The following is a 20,726-nucleotide window of genomic DNA, read 5'->3' on the forward strand; positions in this document are numbered from 1 at the left end:
AAGCTTGTGCAGTGTGACCCAGTCCTAATGCTGCCTAATTATTAGGGATGATCAATGAGATGCAAATTCTTCCAAAACTATGCAAAGGTATGCAATTTGAAAATGGACCAATCAATTTAAACCCAAGTTTAAATTGATTGGTCCATTTTCAAGCTGCATATATTTGCATAACACTTTGCATACATTTGCATCGACTCGGAAGAATTTTCATGTCTGTGATCATCCGTACTAGTTATGTTTAAGTGACACTGCTTATTTATGTCATATGCTCCCTTATTTATTTTTCATTAGTGGAGAGGGGCGCTTCATCCAACATTTTGCTGGTCATGTTAACTTAGACTGCTGTTAAAGGAGAACTGTAGTGAGAGGTATATGGAGGCTGCAATGTGTATTTCCTTTTAAGCAATACCAGTTGCTTGGCTAACCTGCGGATCCTCTGCCTCTAATACTTTTAGTCATAGACCTTGAACAAGCATGCAGCAGATCAGGTGTTTCTGGCATTTTTGTCAGATCTGACAAGATTAGCTGCATGCTTGTTTCTGGTGTGATTCACACTTCTGCGGGCAAATAGCTCAGCAGGATAGCCAGGCAACTGGTATTGCTTAAAAGTAAATCAATATGGCAGCCTCCATAAAACTCTCACTACAGTTCTCCTTTAAGTTAAAGTAAATTTGGCTACACCCAAGACCACACCCACATTCTGGTGGCCCATTTTTCAGCCAGAGTGCCCAAAAGTGCTCCCGATCACTTAGGATCCCTGGTCCTCCGTAGAGATGATCAATAAACTGACACAGCAGATTTTTCTATGCAGTGCTTCGGTTTGTTTGTTTACTTGATACCCAATTCTTACATTCATTCACATTTTTGTTAATGCTGTTTTTCCAGGTACGAGCTGTGTCCTCCGCTGGAGGTGTGACCTTCCAGAAATGTGCAGCTGTAAGTACGATGAGAAGTGACCACGTCTGTCTCCATCTGCATACAAAACTTTAATATTTTTTACATTTACTTTAATCTCATAATTGTTAATGCAAATCTGTTGAAATGGAATTAAAAGAAACAAGTCAGATACTCACCAATGGAGAGAGAAGGCTCTGGGTCCTATATAGAGCCTTTCAGTTCCACTCTCGGTCCCCACGTTCCAGGGATGTTCCCAGATCAAATATTCCACCTCTGGGAGCCCTCAGAAGGCTTTAGAAGCACTCCGCTCCCCAAGTGTTTCTGAAGATATGCGGCTCAGTACTGAGCATGTGCGAGTGTGTGTGAGAGTGTGCTCATGCATGCACAACACGCAGCTGCCCTTCTTTGGAAGCATTCAGGGACCCAATTGCTTTTTGAAGGCTTCCGAGGTTACCCAAAGGCATATTTGACCAGTTGGTTGAATACGTGCAATGGGGATGCCAGCACTGGAACAAGGGGACCATGAGAGGACACAGGCACCTCTATAGGATCCAGAATCTTCTATAGGTGAGTATGTGACTGTTTTTTATCACTTCTGGTTTACTTTAAAGTTAAGTTTGCTTGTTTTACACTCACCATTAGGTGGTAATGTGGATCATGGTGATAAATGCTGTGATATAAAATGGAGGCAAACAAGCTGTGGGCACAAAAAAAATGGAGGCATATGAGCTGTGGGCACATTACATGGCGTACAGTGTATTTGTCAGAACATGTAATGAACCTCACATAGAAAAGGGCTTATGGGTGGGGCTTGACATAGGGTGGGGCACATATGGTAATTGTTAAAAGCTCTCCTGTCCAAGCTATTATTATTTTATTTTTCTTATTTCTATAGCGCCAACATCTTCCGTAGTGCTGTGCATAGCACAAAACAAATAGTGGGCAGCATGTATACAAATACAATCAGGACATCTTGCAATATAAATACATAAAAAGTTGAGGTGTGGTCTGAGATATCACCAGTACTGGTACATGTTCATATGATAAACTACTTCAGAATCAACCTCTTTCTTCCCATGGCACCACTCTGCCCACCCATGCCCTGCTCCTTTTGTGCCTGCCTTGTAGTGCCCTAAGTGGGGAAGTGGGAGGCATTTGATAGTTTGGTCAATAGATAGAGTTTCATCTGACAGTGGGGACTCTCTGGCTCCAGAAAACCCAGTAGCTGACAACAGCCGCTACCAAATAGATGCACAGTAATCCACTGCCAGTACACTTTAATGACAAGGTTTGTCGATGGTTTGCCATCTTTTGCCACGAATAAGCAAAGTACAGCCATAAAAGTTTTCCTGGCAGAATACAACTTCTGAGGGCAGGGAGAGATAAAATACATGAACTGTTGACCTTTTTCTAACTCCGGGACACTTAATAGGCTGCCATTGATTACAGACAGTAAAATATTCAACCTACTTTTTATTGTTTAACCACTTTGCATCCAGACCTTGTTTTCCTTGTTTTCCCCTAATGGACCAGAGCAGTTTTGACGCTTTAGCGGTGTCCCTTTTTAATCAGCAATAACTTCATCTGTACTCGTGCCACTTAAATGATCTATACAGTATATCGTTTTCATTTGGTACCAAGTAAAATGTTCCTCTCTATGCATTTTAATGGGAAAAAGTGGGAAAAAATAAAAAAAATGCATTATTTCTCAATTTTGACCAATTTCTGTTCAGAAATTTAAAGTGCTATTGACATAAAAACTGTGCCACCAGTTAAAGTTGCCCCAGTATAGATATCTAGATGTGTCCCCAATATCACCCCCTCCCCCAGTATAGCCAGATGTGCCCCCAATATCAGCCCCCCCAGCACAGCCACGTGTCCCCTGTGTTTGCCAGCCCCAGAATAGATTGACAGACGCACCCCCAGGAATAGTGCCCCTCTTTATAGCCATATGTGTCCCCGGGATCAGGATTACCCCATTATAGCCAGATGTACCCCCAGGATTAGCGCTGCCCCCCATTATAGCAAAATGTGCCCCCAGTATATGATTATGGCCCCCCCCCCCAGGTACCCAGATGTACCAAATTATTAAATCCCCCTCCCCTTAGGTAATTAGATGCCCCCCAGTAAATATGTACACCTCCCTTTTACATATGCTACCCCCGCCTCCCCATTATTGATAGCCAGATGCCCCAAATCAGGCAGCCCCCTCCGTGCAGAAATAATTTAAAAAAAACCTCCAGCAAGCAGCCTCACTCACCTTACCTCGTTCCTTCGACTATCCTGAAGTCAGATCCCCGCTCTGCAGTCAGCCACGTAATGCCAGTAAACCGGGTCCCGGCTTGATGACGGCAATACGCGGCTGAATGCAGAGCGAGGAACGGAGGCTCGGGCTTCAGGATAGTCGCAGGAACGAGGTAAGGTGAGTGAGGCAGCTTGCTGGAGTTTTTTTTTTATTATTTCTGAACGGAGGGGGACAGATGACAGACTTTGCTTATTCGTGGCAAAAGATGGCAAACCATCGACAAACCTTATCATTAAAGTGTACTGGCAGTGGATTACCGTGCATCTATTTGGTAGCGGCTGTTGTCAGCAACTGGGTTTTCTGGAGCCAGAGAGTTCACTACTGCAGCGATCGTTCATGGGAGGGGGTGGACTAATTGGCCAAAAGGGAACATGTTCACTTCCACCAATTAGTAATGCAGCTGACTGTGACGGAGGGTGCGCTCTGAAGCGCACCTGATCATGCTCAGCAGGGCTGCAATTAAGTCAGTATATCTACGTCATTGTGGCTTGGAGGGTGCCACAGATGACGTAGATATACTGTAGCAGTGGACAAAGTGGTTAAATATTAAAAATGAAAACCTAGGAAACTTAAATACGACATTTTTAGGAGTAAGAGGATAAGTATAATTGTTTATCTCATGAGTTTATTTTCACCTCGGATTCACTTTAAGCGTCCCTCTTTTTTCCTCAAAATGTTGGGGAGGTATGTTTATACATGATTACAATGCTGAAGCATAGAAAATTTAGTATCTTTATTTAGCTTGAGCCCCAGAAATGGCTACAGTGAGAGGTAAGGAAAAACTTAATAAATAGGTCAATTATGAATCTTTGACATGCATGCTTGCACCATCATAACACTGCAGGAAAGAGCATTCAAGTTCCAGCACTGAGACTGGTTCTCTTTAAAATGTTCATTCACAATTGCTTCAGAGTACTTGGCAGAGGTCAAGTGCAAAGTATTTACTATTTATAACATGTGCTTGCCATAAATTATTTCTCATAATGGAGATAGCTCGCTTAGATGCTGAATAGAGGCCAGTGGCACTGGACCCCTATTTCCCAATCTGTGTACAGATAATTCCATGAATACACAATGATGCAGTTGCAGGGACAGCGCTCACCTCCCCGCTCCCGACACAGCCCAGGAGAGACAGGATTTAGCATGGCAAAGCTTTATGCAATCTGCTAAGCTCGGATTGTTTTCCCTAGATTGACTTTGCCAATTGCACAATGGAGATTTTAATTCAGTGGCAGAATTAGTTTGTTATAAGCTTTATATGTTTTGGAGCAGGTTTACGTCTAAATTGTGTGCCGCGGTTCAGCTCTCGGTAATCCCTTCCCCCTGCAGGCAATCTCCTGGACGTGGAGGAAATTGATGGCTGGGTCTATACATAAATATGTGCGGACAGACATACGTTTATTCAGATTAATATTGGTATTAGCAAATGCATACAATGCCATAGAAGAAAACGGTTTCCTCATTTGTTTGTTGCTCTAGAGCTCCCAGCATTCTTTGCACTGAAAGGATAAGCTTGCCTAAGACATAGGTTTCTTAAAGTGAACCTGAAATGAAAATAACGCAGGAGTTAATGGATTGAACGTGTAGTATGGATGATAAATAGAGCATTAGTAACATGGAAATGAGTCTCCTATTTTTATTTTCAATTTAATGGCTTAACTTTTTTGATTTAGATTGCATCAGACTGCCACAGTTGCTGTTTAGAATCCACACTCTTGTTATAGAGGAGTTTGAACCTCATCCCAATTAGTAGCTGATAGTCTCTTTTCCCACGAGAAATCTTTACCTTTTCTCAAATAGATCTTTAGGGGGGGTCTGTGTGGCTGATATTGTGGTGAAACCCCTCCTACAGTGTGATGTCAGGACCATGGTCCTGACAGTTCTGTCTGTGAACCTCATTGCATTGTGGGAGACAGTGGCTGTTTCCATCTCCCAAACAAGCAATATCTCTCTTTGAGGAATGTTCGTTTACTGAGAGTGTTATGCATAGACATCACATGGCAGGACTAAAGATACACAATGTGTAAACTCTTAGGGCACTTTCACACTGGGGCGGGGTGGTGCGGTAAATTTACCATACCCCACTGCAGCCTTATAAAAGTTTAGTAGTTCAATTAGAGTTCATACTACCCAAAACAATGGCAAATCGAATCGTATCCGGATCGGACATGTAGGATTTAATCGGATCGTAAATAGAATCGTAATCGAATCGCACAAAGAATCGTATTGTGTAGATGGGGCTTTATGCTTCGGTCACAACCGCTACTATGGACACAGCTGCGGTAGGGGGATTCTTAAAGCGGATCCGAGATGAAAAACTAACTATAACAAGTAACTTGTCTATATATCTTATCTAAAGTTTAGATAGTTTACACAGAAAATCTAGCTGCAAACAGCTTTAAAGCAAAACCCGAGGTGGGTTTGAAGAATATTATCTGCATACAGAGGCTGGATCTGCCTATACAGCCCAGCCTCTGTTGCTATCCCAAACCCCCCTAAGGTCCCCCTGCACTCTGCAATCCCTCATAAATCACAGCCACGCTGCTGACAAACAGCTTGTCAGAGCTGGCTGTGTTTATCTCTATAGTGTCAGTCTGCTGCTCTCCCCGCCTCCTGCAGAACTCCAGTCCCCGCCTGCATCCCTTCCCTCCCTGCTGATTGGAGGGAAGGGACGGGGGCAGGGACTGGAGCTATGCAGGAGGCGGGGTAGCAGCTGAGACTGACACTACAGATGTAAACACAGCCTCACAGCATGGCTTTGATTTATGAGGGATTGCAGAGTGCAGGGGGACCTTAGTGGGGTTTGGGATAGCAACAGAGGCTGGGCTGTATAGGCAGATCCAGCCTCTGTATGCAGATAACATTCTTTAAACACACCTCGGGTTCTCTTTAATAGAATATGATTATTTAATCCTGTGATACAATGACAGCAGCCATGTTGTTTGTAAACATTACACAGAGGCAAGCTTATCTGTCTAATTCCCCTCTTCTGTGACTAATCACTAGTTGTAATTTGATCTCTCAGTTGTGCCAGCTGGCTGCCTCGACAGAGCAGCTAATTTGTAAACACAGGATGTTAGCCCTATGTCTGCTTCTATGTAAGCAGGAAGTAGACACACTGCAGATTTATTGCAGGTTTTGTATCAGCTGTAACAAAGAAATATTGTTCTGTAAAAGCTATTATGCTGTTGCTTATCTTTTAGAGCAGAGAGGAAGTTCTGAGTTCAGGTTCGCTTTAATGGTTCATTTAATCATTCCACTGGCTGGCTCAAACTTTAAAAAGAATCTGTATTGTTAAAATCGCACAAAAGTAAACATACCAGTGCGTTAAGGGACATCTCCTATTCCCCTCTGCCACAATTTCGCTGCTCCCCACCGCATTAAAAGTAGTCAAAAACAGTTTTAAAAAGTTTGTTTATAAACAAACAAAATGGCCACCAAAACAGGAAGTAGGTTGATGTACAGTATGTCCACACATAGAAAATACATCCATGCACAAGCAGGCTGTATACAGCCTTCCTTTTGAATCTCAAGAGATCACTTGTGTGTTTACCTTCTGTCTGTCCCCCTGCAGCTCTCATCCACTGAATACTAGTGACAGGCTGTGAGGCTGATCGGTTCTTCCTGCAGACAGCTCTGCCCTGTCTGTAATTCCTCAGTATGTGTCAGCCAGCTCCTTTCACAGCCTAACAGAGGAGGATTTTTATCCAACTCTCTTTCACTGATAAGAGAGCAGAGACGCTGCTGGCTTATGTAAATAACACACACACACTGGAGTGTGCATAGAGGGGCCTGGAGAGGGGTGTGCATAACAGATCAGCACGGAAGAGTTGGCAGCCTTCCAGACACAGGGCGACAAGTCCGACAGGGGAAAGATACATTGTTTTATTACAGAGACGGTGATAGTAGAAAGTGCTGCAGTAAGCCAGAGCACATTAGAATAGGTTTAGGAACTTGTAGGATGGTAGAAAAAAGGATGGCATTTTTGTTACAGAGCCTCTTTAAGAACCAGCAGCAGTGCCGGATTTACTGTAAGGCACTGTAGACACTTGCCTACAGGCGCTTGATGAAAGGCGGCTCGCTCCTCTCCCAGAGCGCCTCCCTCCCTCCTTCCCTATTCAGAGTCTTGATGAGAGTGTAAATGAGAAGTTACTCACTTTGCTCTCGGCATTCCACTGACACGATCTACCTTCAGTCAGAGGCACCTCTAGCTACTTAATACTGAGGTTCCTCTAGCTACCTAATACTTGGGGACACCTCTAGCTACTTAATATTGAAAGTACTTCTGGTTACCTAATATTAAGGGGCACCTGTAGCTACCTATGATTGGCAGGGAAACAAAGGGAGAGGTGACAGCAGGGCCAGCCAGCACACTTGCGATGCAGTTCGGTGGGGGTTTGTGGGTTCATGGAGGGTGAAGTCTAGGGTGCCAGGATATCTGTACCTATAGGCTTCTGTGATGTAAATCCAGGCCTGACCAGCAGGCACTCTTTGACCATACCTACCTGTTTTTTTATTTCTTGTGAGCTGGATCTGAGCCCTGGTTTCTGTCAGTTGTTATCTACACACAGCCGGTAACAATTTCACTCTGATTACACTTCATTGTTAATTTGTCTCCCTCACTTATTCTCAGGATGCTTCGGAACACCTTTCACTGATTAAGTCATCATTATGCAAACGGCTATTTGTATGTAGAGGTTATTTTTAGAGCTGACATTAGCTGCTGTCTTTCTGTTACCGATACACAATCACATGCAGCCTCGTTTATTATGTTCAGCTCAGAGCTGCCGCTCTTGTTCCTTGCCAGCTCACCTCAAATGATGACAACATTCACGTCTGCAGTCATGTATTATAAAGGAACTCTGGCATAACTAATCAGGCTAAATATTTTTTTTTGTAGAAGAATTAAAATCTTTAATAATACTTTGAACATTTTGCAGTGTTCCTTTTGATGGGATAATTAATCCAAGTTAGGGCTAGTTCAGAATCAGAAAATATTTATTCGCCAAGCATGACTGGCTTGTGCCCAGAATTGGGTTTGACACTTACATAGCTCAGAGTAAAAATAGGAATATAGATAAAACAATAAAGCACAATGAACAGCGGTGTCGGCAAGACAACAAGATACATTACAAAAACAGGGTTTCCCTAGACAGTCTAATGCCTGGTACACACAATGAGACTTTTGGCAGATTTACTGCCAGATAGATTATTTCCAACATGACCGATCTGAATTCCAATCGATTTTCCATGGAAGTGAACAGAAAATTGATCATGAATTCAGATCGGACATAGTGGAAATAATCTATCTGGCAGTAAATCTGCCAAAAAATCTTATTGTGTGTACCAGGCATAATGATTCAGCGGCCGCAACTTTACGGGGAGAAGAAAGTGAGGTGAGTTGGCGCTGGATGTGGGAAAGCATGGAAGGGAGTTCAAGAGGTTGACAGCAAAGGGAAAAAGGAGTTCCCATGCCTTGGCGTTCTGATGGAGATGGCTCGAAACTTGTGGCCTGATGGTAGCCGACAGAAGAAGCGGTGGCCAGGGTGTGAGGGGTCGTTGGCAATCCTCATGGGTCTGGAGCGCAGTCTGGAGTTGTGAAGGAGGTCAAGCTGGGGGAGGGTTAAGGATAGCGGAGATACCGCCGCATGGCCAAGCGGCATGGCGGCTATCTCCGCGTATCAGCCGCCGGCCTCTGCCGCGCAGCTACATGCTGCTGCTTTGCCTGGTCCTTCTAGTGCACATAGATTGAGAGCTACGCGAACGTGCGCCAGGCGACAGGACCTTTATACAAGTAAAAGAGGAGTCAGCTGATCAGCCAGTCAGCTGACTCCAGTAGTGCTCCGGATTGGCTGAGTGGCTGGGGCGGCGCTGTGGAGCGCTCTGAGGATATATAGGACCTACCTGTCAGTTGCTGGTTGTCTGCTGTTGCAAATGCTAACATGTTAGCGCTCAGACCTTAGTCAGATCCCAAAATGTGCTAGAACCAGCAGGAGCTGGGGATCCACACTTAGCCAGTTTCCGTTGATAGCTTAAAGTACTAATTGCATTGTGTTATCTGTGTACTATACCTTAGTCTAGATCCCAGGTGTTGAAACCAAGTACTTCACACCTAGACTAGGATATTGCTACATTGCTATTTTTTATCTGTTATGACCTTCTGCTTCCTTGACTACTCTCCTGTTTGCTGATTCGGTACCTCTGCCTATCTGATTATTGTTGCCGACTCTGCATGAACCTAAACATCGAATCAGCCTTCCGTCTTTGTACTTTATCTGTCCATACGTTGCCTACCCTGCTTGTCTGACCTTCCTGTCCTCACTAGTGGGCCTAGCCATTAGTGAGGAATCTCTAAGAGCTGTCACCTATTCCTTAGGCGACCAGCCCTTGCAGCACTGTCTGTAACACTTGCTCCTCAAGTGTCCGCTAGCTGCAGTAGAGTCTTAATCACCTGCTCCTCAGGTGATCATCCTTGCAGTACAGTCAGTGGTCCCTGCTCCTCAGGTGTCCACTGGCTGCAGTATTGTCTGAATCTCCTGCTCCTCAGGAGATCCTTGGCTGTAGTGTAGTCTGAATTTCCCGCTCCTCGGGAGATCTCCTCTTCTCATTACTGTTGCACCAAAACCCAATCCCACATTGGTTGTCCCGTGTCTAGCTATACTAACATCATTGGTGATTCTGCAGATCACCACATAATCAGGTATAGTATCTGTATTATTGGTGATACTGCAGATCACCAATAATCAGAAAAATCTGTGTTGCTGACATCAATCGTTACAGGGAGGTGTTTCCCAATTATCTTCTCTGTTGATCTGATGACCCTCTGTAGTTTGTATTTGTTCCTGGTTGAGGAGCCAGCATACCAGACCAGGATGGAGGAACAGAGGACAGATTCAATGGTGGTGGTGTAGAAGCTGGTCAGTAGTTCCTAGGCCATTCCAAACTTCTTCAGTTGGCGGAGGGCTTCCACTCTGCTCTAAAAGATATCATAATAACCTTTACATAGAAAACATTTCTTTGTTACAGCTGATACAAATCCTAAAATAAATCTGCACAGTTTCTACTTCCTGATTCATGGAAGCAGTCATATTGTTAACATCCTGTGCTTCCAAATTAGCTTATCTGCCATCTCTGCCGTAGGCAGTCAGGTAATACAGGGGAAAAGTAAAATTGCAACTTATTAGTCACAAATGAGAGGGAATTAAACAGGCTAAACTCTAAATACATACAGGGTGCATTTCTCTATGTTCTCCTCCTGTCCTGTACAAGAGTTCAGGTCCACTTAAAAAGTATGTGAGCCTTGGTACTTTATAGATTTCTTTCACGTCAGGTATATTTTATCATGAATCAAAACTAGAGGAAGGGAACCCAGATGGCGAAAAACCCCAAAATAATGTTTAGTAAATCCACAACATATTCTTCTCAGCTTATATTGACTTCCACATGCACCATGTCAGCAATATGAAATGGAAAAAAGCACAAAAAAACCTAGCTGACTCTTGGGTGCATGCAAAAGTACTCTTTAATAATTTAAGTTAGATAAATATATGACTAAGTTTGTGATGTGTTAGTCATATATTTATCTAACTTAAATTATTAAAGAGTACTTTTGCATTCACCCAAGAGTCAGCTAGGTTTTTTGTGCTTTTTTCATATTTTATCATGAAACAATGATTTTATCTCTTTATCTACAGTACTGATATATCCTTCTGTCCACAGGTGGACAATCATGGAGACCCCTCAAGTGCGACCATCACGTTGCTCACGAATAACCCCGCTGCACCCTCTTCAGCCATGAACTTGTTCAGTCTTAGCCTTTCCGACAACATTTCCGGCCTAGTCATCCAAAGCCTCAACTACAGTAGCAACGCCACCATCAATGGAGTGCAGATCTTCAGGAAAGACTCTCTGTCAGGTAAAATGATGATAGTTTCATGACTAAGCTTTGGAAACCTCGTTATGGCGAAGACTCACCGCGCTGGAGGCGGCAGACGCCGACGCCATGCGTGGGGAGCCGGCATATGCACAATAGTAGATTCATTTCCTACAAGTCATAACAGAAGTTTTCTATGTCTATAATACTGATGTGAGGGAAAAAGCAGCAATTTATAGAATGAGAGAATGTGCGCAGCATATGGCATAATCACACCACTTTGTTCTCCCTCCATTCATTGCTGTGATTGCCAAACGTGGGATTACGACAGTTGTATATTGAATACCAGAGGAAGCTGAGCATATTCTGGCTCCTCAAAGGTGTCGTGTGGGGAGATAAGAGGAAGCTGGATAAATGCGTTTGGAGAACATGACTAGATACTTGAGTCAGGAACATTATCAAACATTAAGGTTCATTCAGAAAGGCGATGCATGGAGTAGCAGTATTCTATAGCAACCAATAGGAAATCAGCTTTTGGCTTCTTGTAGGGCTCTTTTATGAGTGGTACACACCATGCAATTTCCCATTAGATAGACAGGTTGAATCAATTATTTCTGACAGGTCTGAACTGCTCTGCAATCGTTTTTTCTGATCGATTTTGTATAGAAGTGATCGGAAAATCAATCAGGAAAAACTATCGGAATTCAGATTGGATCTGTCAGAAATAATCAATTCGACCCGTCTATCTGACGGGAAATTGCATGGTGTTTTATCAGCCATTACACTACATGCGATTCTGATATTAATGCGCGTTTACATACGATTTCGATTTAGATTTTTGATGCAATTAAAAAAGTTCTGCATGCTACATTTTCTCTGAGTTTTTCTTTTTGTGCTGCTAGCATCCAGTGAAAATCGGAACCGGAAATTGGAATTGCGATTTGCAGTGTAAAAGGATTCCAATTTGCAATTTTCAGTGGATGCCGGCAAAACAAGAAGAAAAACACAGAAAAAATGCAGCATGTGGCTTATTTTACATTGCAAAGCACAATACGATTCCGATTTGCGATTCTATTTTCCGTTGGATGCAAGCGACACAAGAAGAAAAATGCAGCATGCAGGGATTTTGTAATTGCATCAAGAATCAGAATCGCATGTAAATCGCATCGGAATCGCATGTAAAATCGGTTTGGAATAATCGCATGTAGTGAAAAAGAGCCGTTTAAGTCAAATTAAACAAAGTGGATCTGAGAACTTTTACTCATTGCATAATTGTGTTCCTTTCCTATAGTTTATAGGGCATTCCTCAAGCCAAATACTTTTTAATTTTTGGTTTAATACTCTAATTCCCTATAAACTAAATAAGCCCACAGCTTTTCAGAGAGCCTTGGCATTTTCAGACAGTAGCAAGGGCTCATGGGAGCTCAGTCTGGGCAGGAGGAGCGGGAGGTATTACTAGCCAGAGATTTCAGAGGCAGAGGGGAGGAGGGGGGATTAGGTTTTTTCACAGGCTGAGTGCTGAAGATGCAGATAAGCTTGCCTGAGTGTAATGTTTACAAACAACATGGCTGCTGTCATTGTATCACAGGAAGAAATAATCATATTCTACTGAAGCTGTTTGCAGCTAGATGTGCTGTGTAAACTATCTAAACTTTAGATAAGATATATAGACAAGTTACTTGTTATAGTTATTCATCTCGGATCCGCTTTAAATAAACTGGAAATGGAAAGCAGGGCTAACAATCTTCCCGAAGTTTATGGCGGGTTTATAAATTCATCTTTAAAAACAAAAAGTATATTTCTGCTAATTCTGGGTATCAGCCAATCAAAATATTTTTTTACCTTATTCTTCTGTAGTTTTGCAAATATTATTTTGTGCCGCATCCCAAAGAGCCGAGTGATTCCTGTATGTTACGTTATGGCTGGGGATACACGGTACGTTTCTTTACCGTGTATCGACCAGCTGATCCGGCCAGCTGATAATATTCAGCTGACCCGATCATGCCGCTCGACTCCCGCCCGCTCGATCCCCGCTGGCGGACAATGGCAGGGAATCGAGCGGTGATAAGGAAGCGCTGGCGGGGACGAGCGGCAATCGATCCGCGCGGAGGAGGGTGGGACGCGGCTGGGGTCGATCCGGCGGCTAATCGGCCGCAGGACCGACCCGTGTATTCCCAGCATTACAGTCCACTGTGTTGCTATCTATCTTCCTACTGTTATTACTGACAAAGGTAGGTAAAAAAGAATCTCTGGGAACCCCTATACGTTTTATGAATGACACCTAAAAAAAAACTAAGAGTGAAGAGCCAGAGTACATTGTCTGTTTCCCCGACTGCTTCCATTATGTGCATAACAAAATTACATTTGCACATTGTGCTGAATTTGCAAATATACAGAAAGTTTTGGATGTAACGCATATTTGCAGTGAAAAAATGTAAGCTTTATCTGTATTAAAAAATGACAGTGCCGCCAATTCATTCCTCTCGCCCCAAATCCCAAACCAATGAAAACATTTGAGACAATGCAAAAGACCGCTTAGTACACATATTATAGAACTGTACCTTTAGGGCCCATTCACAGTCCGACGCTTTTCTGCCGCGATTAGCGCTTTAAAGCGCTGCTGCACAAGTAATCTTATGGTAAGCTTCCTGCATACAGCGTTTTCCTGTGGTTTGCGTGAAGATTCTCTAAATCGCTAAATGCAATCTCATAAAAATCCCCTGAAAAACTAATGCAAAATCGCAATTGCGGGTGTGAACAGGGCCTTAGGTGCACTTCCTGGAGTGCTTTAAAAGCACTTGGGCGATAGAAGCCTGTGGCGGTGATTGCACGGGAATGATTGCAGTTTCCTGAATGGCAGTCATGGGGCCTACAAGATTTTCAGAGCGTTTTTCATTCAAGGACTGCAGGGCTCAAAGTCGCATACCTTGAAATTGCTCTGCAAAGTGCTGGTTGTGAAACTATCGCTCTTGGAAATGCTAGTGTTTTTATTTAGTGGTTTGCGATTTCTAGTGGGCCCGAGCTCTACTGTTGCTCTACTTGGTTTTTTATACACATAAGGTTTAAGCTTTATTGTTCAAATATGGGTCATACACAACTTTTATGTATATTTGTAAATAGGAGCTAAAGTGGACCTGAACACGGAACTTCCTCTCTGCTCTAAAAGATAAGCAACAGCATAATAACCTTTAAAGGAAGACATTTCTTTGTGACAGCTGTTACAAATCCTGTAATAAATCTGCAGTGTGTCTACTTCCTGCTTTCATGGTAGCAGACAGAGGGTTAACCTCCCTGGCACTTAGATGGTACTTGGTCCCCCAGAGGGTGGCCAAATACAATAAAGAATGTTCAGGGAACTGTTTCAGAGGGTGCAAGACGATAGGATCGTTCGCTCACATATGGTGGAATTGTAAAAAAATACGTAGACTATGGATTAGAGTTTGCAGCTGGGCCTCATCCTTGATTAACGCCCCAGTCCCGCGGAACCCTCTCCATGTCCTTCTAGGTTGCCCATATCCATCCCTCTCCCCGGCCCAAAATGCTCTCATTAACTACATCTTCACAGTAACTAAAATTAAAATAGCAGCGGCTTGGAATACTAAATCCCTCTCGTTTGAGGCGGTCAAAAATAGACTCGGAAATATCCTGTTCTTTGAGAAATTGAGAGCCCGTATGAATGATAGCATGAAAAAATTCCATAAAATTTGGGATCCACTGATAGCTTACTTATTAACTCCTGAACAAATAGCTATGGTGCACAATCAATGATCGGATCTTGGTCTCTCGCATAAGCAAGGATGGCGGCCCTCGTCCCTGGAACCCTCTTCTACTGTCCCTTCCCTCTTCTCTCTAACTCTTACCTTCTATACTTTCTTCTAATCTCTATATAACCACTGCTTATCTTTTGACCTGTCTTTACTATGATAGCATTGTGGATGTTAAGACACTAGATGTTTACTTGAATAAGTCTGTGAATTTGATTACATGTGAACATACTCCTCTTTCTATTTCACACGTTGGCACTTCCTGTCGCAACTAGAACCTAATGAGCTGACCCTAGCTTATGCTAGGTAATTAGCAAAACCTATCTCGCTGGAGCATAGGTTTCATAGCTATAGGTACTGGTCAGGTATGATAGACTAGTCCTCTCCCGACCCCTTATGGGTTAGAGTTTTTAGATGGACTATCCTGTACGACAGCGTTTAGGAACTCCTTATCTGACTATTAACTGTAATAGCTGTTCTACCCACAGATCAGTATGTTGAGATTACTAGTGTTAAACTGGCTTTTACTTGCTCAGGTTAAAGATGAGTCGATTGTAAACTTTTTATGCTGTTTCTGTTTTCCAATGTTGAAATTTGTTCTTGTTGATAATTGAACTGTAACACCTACAAAACTTTTCAATAAAAAACAATTGAAACAAAAAACCGCCAGGGGGCAGCACAGCGGGTTTTTTTTAAATCATGTAGCGAGCCTAGGGCTCGCTACATGATAGCCGCTGTGCAGCGGCATCCCCCTACCCTCTTCGATCGCCTCCGGCAATCAGGAAATCCCATTCAAAGAACGGGATTTCCTGGAGGGCTTCCCCCGTCCTCATGGCGACGGGGCGGGGTGCGCAAGGGGTCTAGGGGGGGGGGCGGCGCGGCGGATAGCGGCGAATTGGCGTGGGGCGGCGGCGATCGGTGTGCTCACGCAGCTAGCAAAGTGCTAGCTGCGTGCAGCAAAAAAAAAATTTGTGCAAATCGGCCCAGCAGGGCCTGAGAAAACCTCTTGCGCGGCTTACCCCGAACTACATTCGGGGTTACCGCCAGGAAGGTTAACATCCCGTGTTCACAGATTAGCTGTGCTTACTGAGGACTGCAGAGTTTCTGTGTTGATACAGCTGAGAGATCAAATTACACTTGTGATTACTTGAAGATGAGGGGGAATTAGACTGGCTCTCCTCTCTAAATACACACAGGGTGTATTTCAGGGTTGTGGAGTCAGTACAAAAGTCATCCGACTCCTCAGTTTATGAAACCTCTGACTCCAACTCCCGACTCTAGGTACCCAAAATGGTTCCGACTCTGACTCCCTAGTCTAATGCTTACCAGGACTGTGGATTTGGTACAAAAATCAACCAACTCCGACTCCTCAGTTTATGAAACCTCTGACTCCAACTCCGACTCTAGGTACCCAAAATTGCTCCAACTCCACAGCCCTCGTGCATTTATCTCTGTTTTCCGTGTGTCCTGTGCAAGAGTTTAGGTCCACTTTAATACTGAGTTGCCTATAAGGACTCCTCTATGGGAGTCTATTATTACACATGAAGAGTATAAAATAATGGTTTTCTTATACTAGTGCATATATTACTGAAGCCTGATACAGAGAGGCAGTAAAACGTGAGGTGAAATCATTTAATCCTGTGCCAGGAATGCCACTCTGGTATAATCTCATGTGAAGTGTGAGGAAGAACTGAGACTGGGGGAAGCAGTGTAATTAGTGAGTTGAGCCTCGGTTTGTCATGTTTTTGGCCTCTGCCTCCAGACCTGTCACGGAAGAAGTCCCTGATTCTCTCTCTCTCTCTTACAGCTGGAGACTTTTTCTCCATATCATACGTAGCATCGCTAAACGCAACAGATGCCAAGGACGGCCTGAAATATCCTCTCCCCGCTGTGCTAACCTTTCACAATTCTACAGAGGTAAAGCTTTCTAAATGCATTTTTTTTTCTTCAGAGTATTCACAGAAAATAAACTTTTGTTAAGTAAACTGCCCTGAGCATCCCAACATCAGCTTCCTCTTGATCTGATTCTCTTTGTTGTCTGACTTTTCTGTATAATAAAGCTTTGTGAGTGACATGGAGATCTTAAAGAGAACTTGAACTTAAAGGACAACTGAAGTGAGAAGAATATCGAGGCTGCCATATTTATTTCCTTTTAACCACTAAAGGACCGTAGGCTTACACCCCCCTAGTGACCAGGCTATTTTTTACTAATTGGTGCTCTACAGCTTTCAGAGCTCGCTGCAGAGCACTACATCATAGCACACAGATGACTCCCCCTGACCCCCCCCCCTTTTTATTTCTGCCCACTAACAGAGCTTTCTGTTGGTGCGTTCTGATCACTGCTGCAGGCAGTGGTTTTTTTTAATTATTTTTTTCCTTATTTATTTTATAATAAAAATAACATTTTTTGTTTAAATGTATCCCTTCCCCCGCCAGCCAATCACAGCGATCGGCTCTCATAGACATCAGCCTATCAGAGCTGATCGCTCTCTGTGTCTCCCAGGGGGACAGCTGAGCGTCACGGCTGTCCCCAGTACAGCGCTGCCGTGGATCGCAGTGCTGTACAATGTAAATAGATGCTCGGTTTCTCTTAGCGGCGATCACCGCTGGGATACTGATGACGAAGCGTCATTCAAGTGGAGATGCGCATGCATCAGTGCTCGCAATTCCCTGCAATCTTCGCCCCCAGGACTTCACGCAAATTGGCGTTGAGTGGTTCTGGGCGTGGAGCGGTCATTAAGTAGTTAAACAATGCCAGTTGCCTGGCTGTCCTGCTGGTCCATTTGGCTGAAGTAGTGTCTGAATAACACCAAAAATAAGCATGCAGCTAATCTTGTCAGATATGACATTAAAATGAGAAGCACCTGATATGCTGCATGCTTGTTCAGAGCTTATGGGTAAAAGTAGTAGAGACAGAGGATCAGCAGTGCTGCCAGGCAGCTGGTATTGCTTAAAAGGAAATAAATATGGCAGCCTCTATATTGCTCTCGCTTCAGTTGTCCTTTCAATTCACCAGAGTCTTCTCCCCTGCTGCACAGTCAATAAAGTATAACCTTGAACACAGGGTGTAACTACATAGAGGTCTGCTTCCCCCCCCCCCCCCCAAACCATTATAGACAGGAGGGGTGGAAACCAGAGGGGCCCAGTCCTGTGGGGCAAGTGCCATTCTCCCAGTCAATCACTATGTGGCTCCCGTCCCATGTCTCGTGATTGGCTGGCTGCACGGCTGTTGTACGCTGAAGGGGAGTGAAGAGGACCTGCATCGCCACCGGGGGCAGGTAATATATAACGCTGTGCTGCTGCTCTGAAGACCCACAGGACCAGGCTTCCTGCAACCTCAGGAATCCTGGGAGCAGCTGCTATGCCCACGCTTGCAATTTACACGTCGAGTCTGAACCAATATAGTGGATGCTCGAGACGCTTTGGGTGAATAAGGCCACCTTACCAACATCTCATCACAAAGCAGACTAGTAAACTCTCTTTAAATCCAGTTATTTCTTGGAAAAAAACCAAGCCAATGTTCCAAGACCACCTGGACCTCTTTCTCAAGACAACAAAACACATAGGCATAACAAGTAACACAAAACAAGTATGCAGATCAGGTGTTCTGACTCATTTTGACTTATCTAGCTGTATGCTTGTTCCAGCTATGCAACTTAGGCAACCCTGAAAAGAGAGTCCAGCATGACCACCATTCAAATTACATTTCAAAAAATGTGAGAGCGTTACGGCAAGCTCCATATTTCTCTCGCTTCAGGATCCCTATAACACTTGTCTTCTTATAATCACAACAGGTATCTGGATCAACGTTTACTATTGAGGCTCCCTTTACCATCACAGCAGAGGAAACTGTAAGTTCTGCACTGTCCCTGTGTTTCCTTTAACAATGTTTCTTAGACCCTGTTTACATCAGAATGCAAAGCTAATATCTTTTTATCCATTTTGCCGGATCGGAACCGACCTCAATGGAATCTATATTATTAAAAGGATCTGTTTGTTCACATGTGTTAGGTTGCAACCGTTTTGGTTGGGGATAAACAAAGTCCCGACCTGCACGATTTTTCAAGACAAGCAGATGTGTTTCCTATAGATGCCTATGGTAGAAACGCATCTGCTGCCAGACTCTGCTACCAGTTTTGCCTCTGAAGAAGCGACACACGCAAAGAGGCTATCAGGTATCCCTTGCCCCCACCTACCCCCCTCCCCCACACTCACACCTGATCTGTATGTACCCCTATCGCCATTTAAGGGTTTTTAAGAGAGCGGTGCTTTGCTTTTGTTCTCCTCCCACAAATGGAATGGTCTACTGAAGAGCTTGCACCCTGTACTCTCTTCATAGCAAGTCGTTCTCCTGCTGCATATTAGTGCTGATTTTCTACACTACTTTTCAGTTGGTACCAGACTCCAATAGACCACTGGAGAAGATACTGCACTGGCCATTAGAGATTCGGCTCAGGTGTGAACCAAGCCTTAAAAGGAACCTGAGGTAATAGACATATGGAGGCTGCCATATTTATTTCCTTTTAAACAATACTATTTGCCGGGCTGTCCGGCTGATCTCTTTGGCATCAGTAGTGTCTGAATCACACTCCTGAAACAAGCATGCAGCTACAGCTTAGTTAGCAGAGCTTCTTGGATGGAGCACCACCATAGGCTTTTAGCAGGCCAGACAATCGAGATACACTTGTGGGCGTGGTGAAATAGCCCCCCCAACCCCACCACCCACTGTGCACTAAACAGTGCAAAAATCGGACTTTTGAAACATCAGTTTTGCAGGAAGTGGTTAAAATGAATGGGATACTTACCTAAGGAGAGATATGGCTCTGGGTCCTGTAGAGCCTTCTCTCACTGTCTCCATGTTCCAGTGCTGGCTCCCTCAGTAGCAGTATACAACCAATTTGGTCAAATACTGCCTTATCTGCCGCCGAATGAGGCTTCGGAAGTCTTAGGGAGCTCGAGAGTGTAAGTATCTGGCTGATTTTTTTTTTTTTTTAAATTCCCATTGCCTTTAATTCACATTCTTTTCTTTGTAATGTTCTGTGCTAATGGGTTTTGTGTGAGATTTATGTAGTGTACTGTCTATGCCTATTAAAACTTAGCTGAAGCAGTTTTTTCAATTGCCTATCGTAGAAATGCAGTTATAAGAACGTTTAGCCTGAAAGCTGTCAGGCAGGGAACACACTAAGCAAAAACGCTAGCGGAAAACGCATCGTTTATGCATGTAATGTTAGTCAATGGGCCGCATCAAAAAATGCATGTGTATGCGTTGTGACATTTGCGTTTTTTAAAAGCGCTGGTTTTGTTGAATATTTCTCAAAAACGCACGTAATGAAAGTCAATTGTGACGCAATGTAATGCGTTTTGTATGCGTTTTTATATGCGTTTTTCTACTTCCTGTTTCCATTTCCTGTTGACTTCTTAGGGATTTGCATAAAATGCAATAGAAAAACATATGCAAAGCGCATACAAATGCGTTTTGTATATGTGAGCTGCAAACACATTAAAACGCACGGAAAAAGCAAAAACACTGAAAACGCTAAAAAAAATTACAAAAGACGACGTTTCACGCACTGCCAAGTGAGTTCCCAGCCAAAGTGTTAGTGGGGTCTGCACCATGAATAGCTGACTTCTATTTTGCCCCTTTATGCTAATGTCTTTGTCAGCTCACCTGTATACATGACATCAAGTTGGAACCAGGCAAGTGATCACCGCCAAAGAGGCATTCCTACTTACTAACAGCCCCTCCATTGGCTGTTAAGGTGCCCATGAATGATACAATCTTGATTAAATACTCTTGCCACTTCTACATAATATGAAGGACTACCTAAAATATCCATACAAAGTAAATTAACTCAGTTTTTCCTTTTGTTACATAAATTAGATTTTT

The 20,726-nt window shown here is 43.5% G+C and overlaps 1 protein-coding gene and 1 long non-coding RNA gene across 3 annotated transcripts in view; one reads left to right on the plus strand and one right to left on the minus strand.

Annotated features, from left to right (window-relative positions):
• EVC2 (EvC ciliary complex subunit 2) overlaps positions 1 to 20,726 on the plus strand; it is a 167,990-nt gene that overhangs the window by 40,964 nt on the left and 106,300 nt on the right. For both annotated transcript variants that reach the window (XM_068277224.1, XM_068277233.1), the window contains exons 4-7: positions 886 to 936; positions 10,922 to 11,117; positions 16,647 to 16,756; positions 18,634 to 18,690. In XM_068277224.1, the coding sequence (XP_068133325.1) occupies positions 886 to 936; positions 10,922 to 11,117; positions 16,647 to 16,756; positions 18,634 to 18,690 (414 nt within the window). The remainder of the gene's footprint in view (positions 1 to 885; positions 937 to 10,921; positions 11,118 to 16,646; positions 16,757 to 18,633; positions 18,691 to 20,726) is intronic.
• LOC137564033 (uncharacterized) overlaps positions 898 to 20,726 on the minus strand; it is a 26,631-nt gene continuing 6,802 nt past the window's right edge. Inside the window, exon 3 of the long non-coding RNA XR_011030495.1 lies at positions 898 to 972. This is a non-coding gene — a long non-coding RNA (uncharacterized lncRNA). The remainder of the gene's footprint in view (positions 973 to 20,726) is intronic.

Source organism: Hyperolius riggenbachi, chromosome 1 (assembly GCF_040937935.1).
Source record: "Hyperolius riggenbachi isolate aHypRig1 chromosome 1, aHypRig1.pri, whole genome shotgun sequence".
NCBI lineage: Eukaryota > Metazoa > Chordata > Amphibia > Anura > Hyperoliidae > Hyperolius > Hyperolius riggenbachi.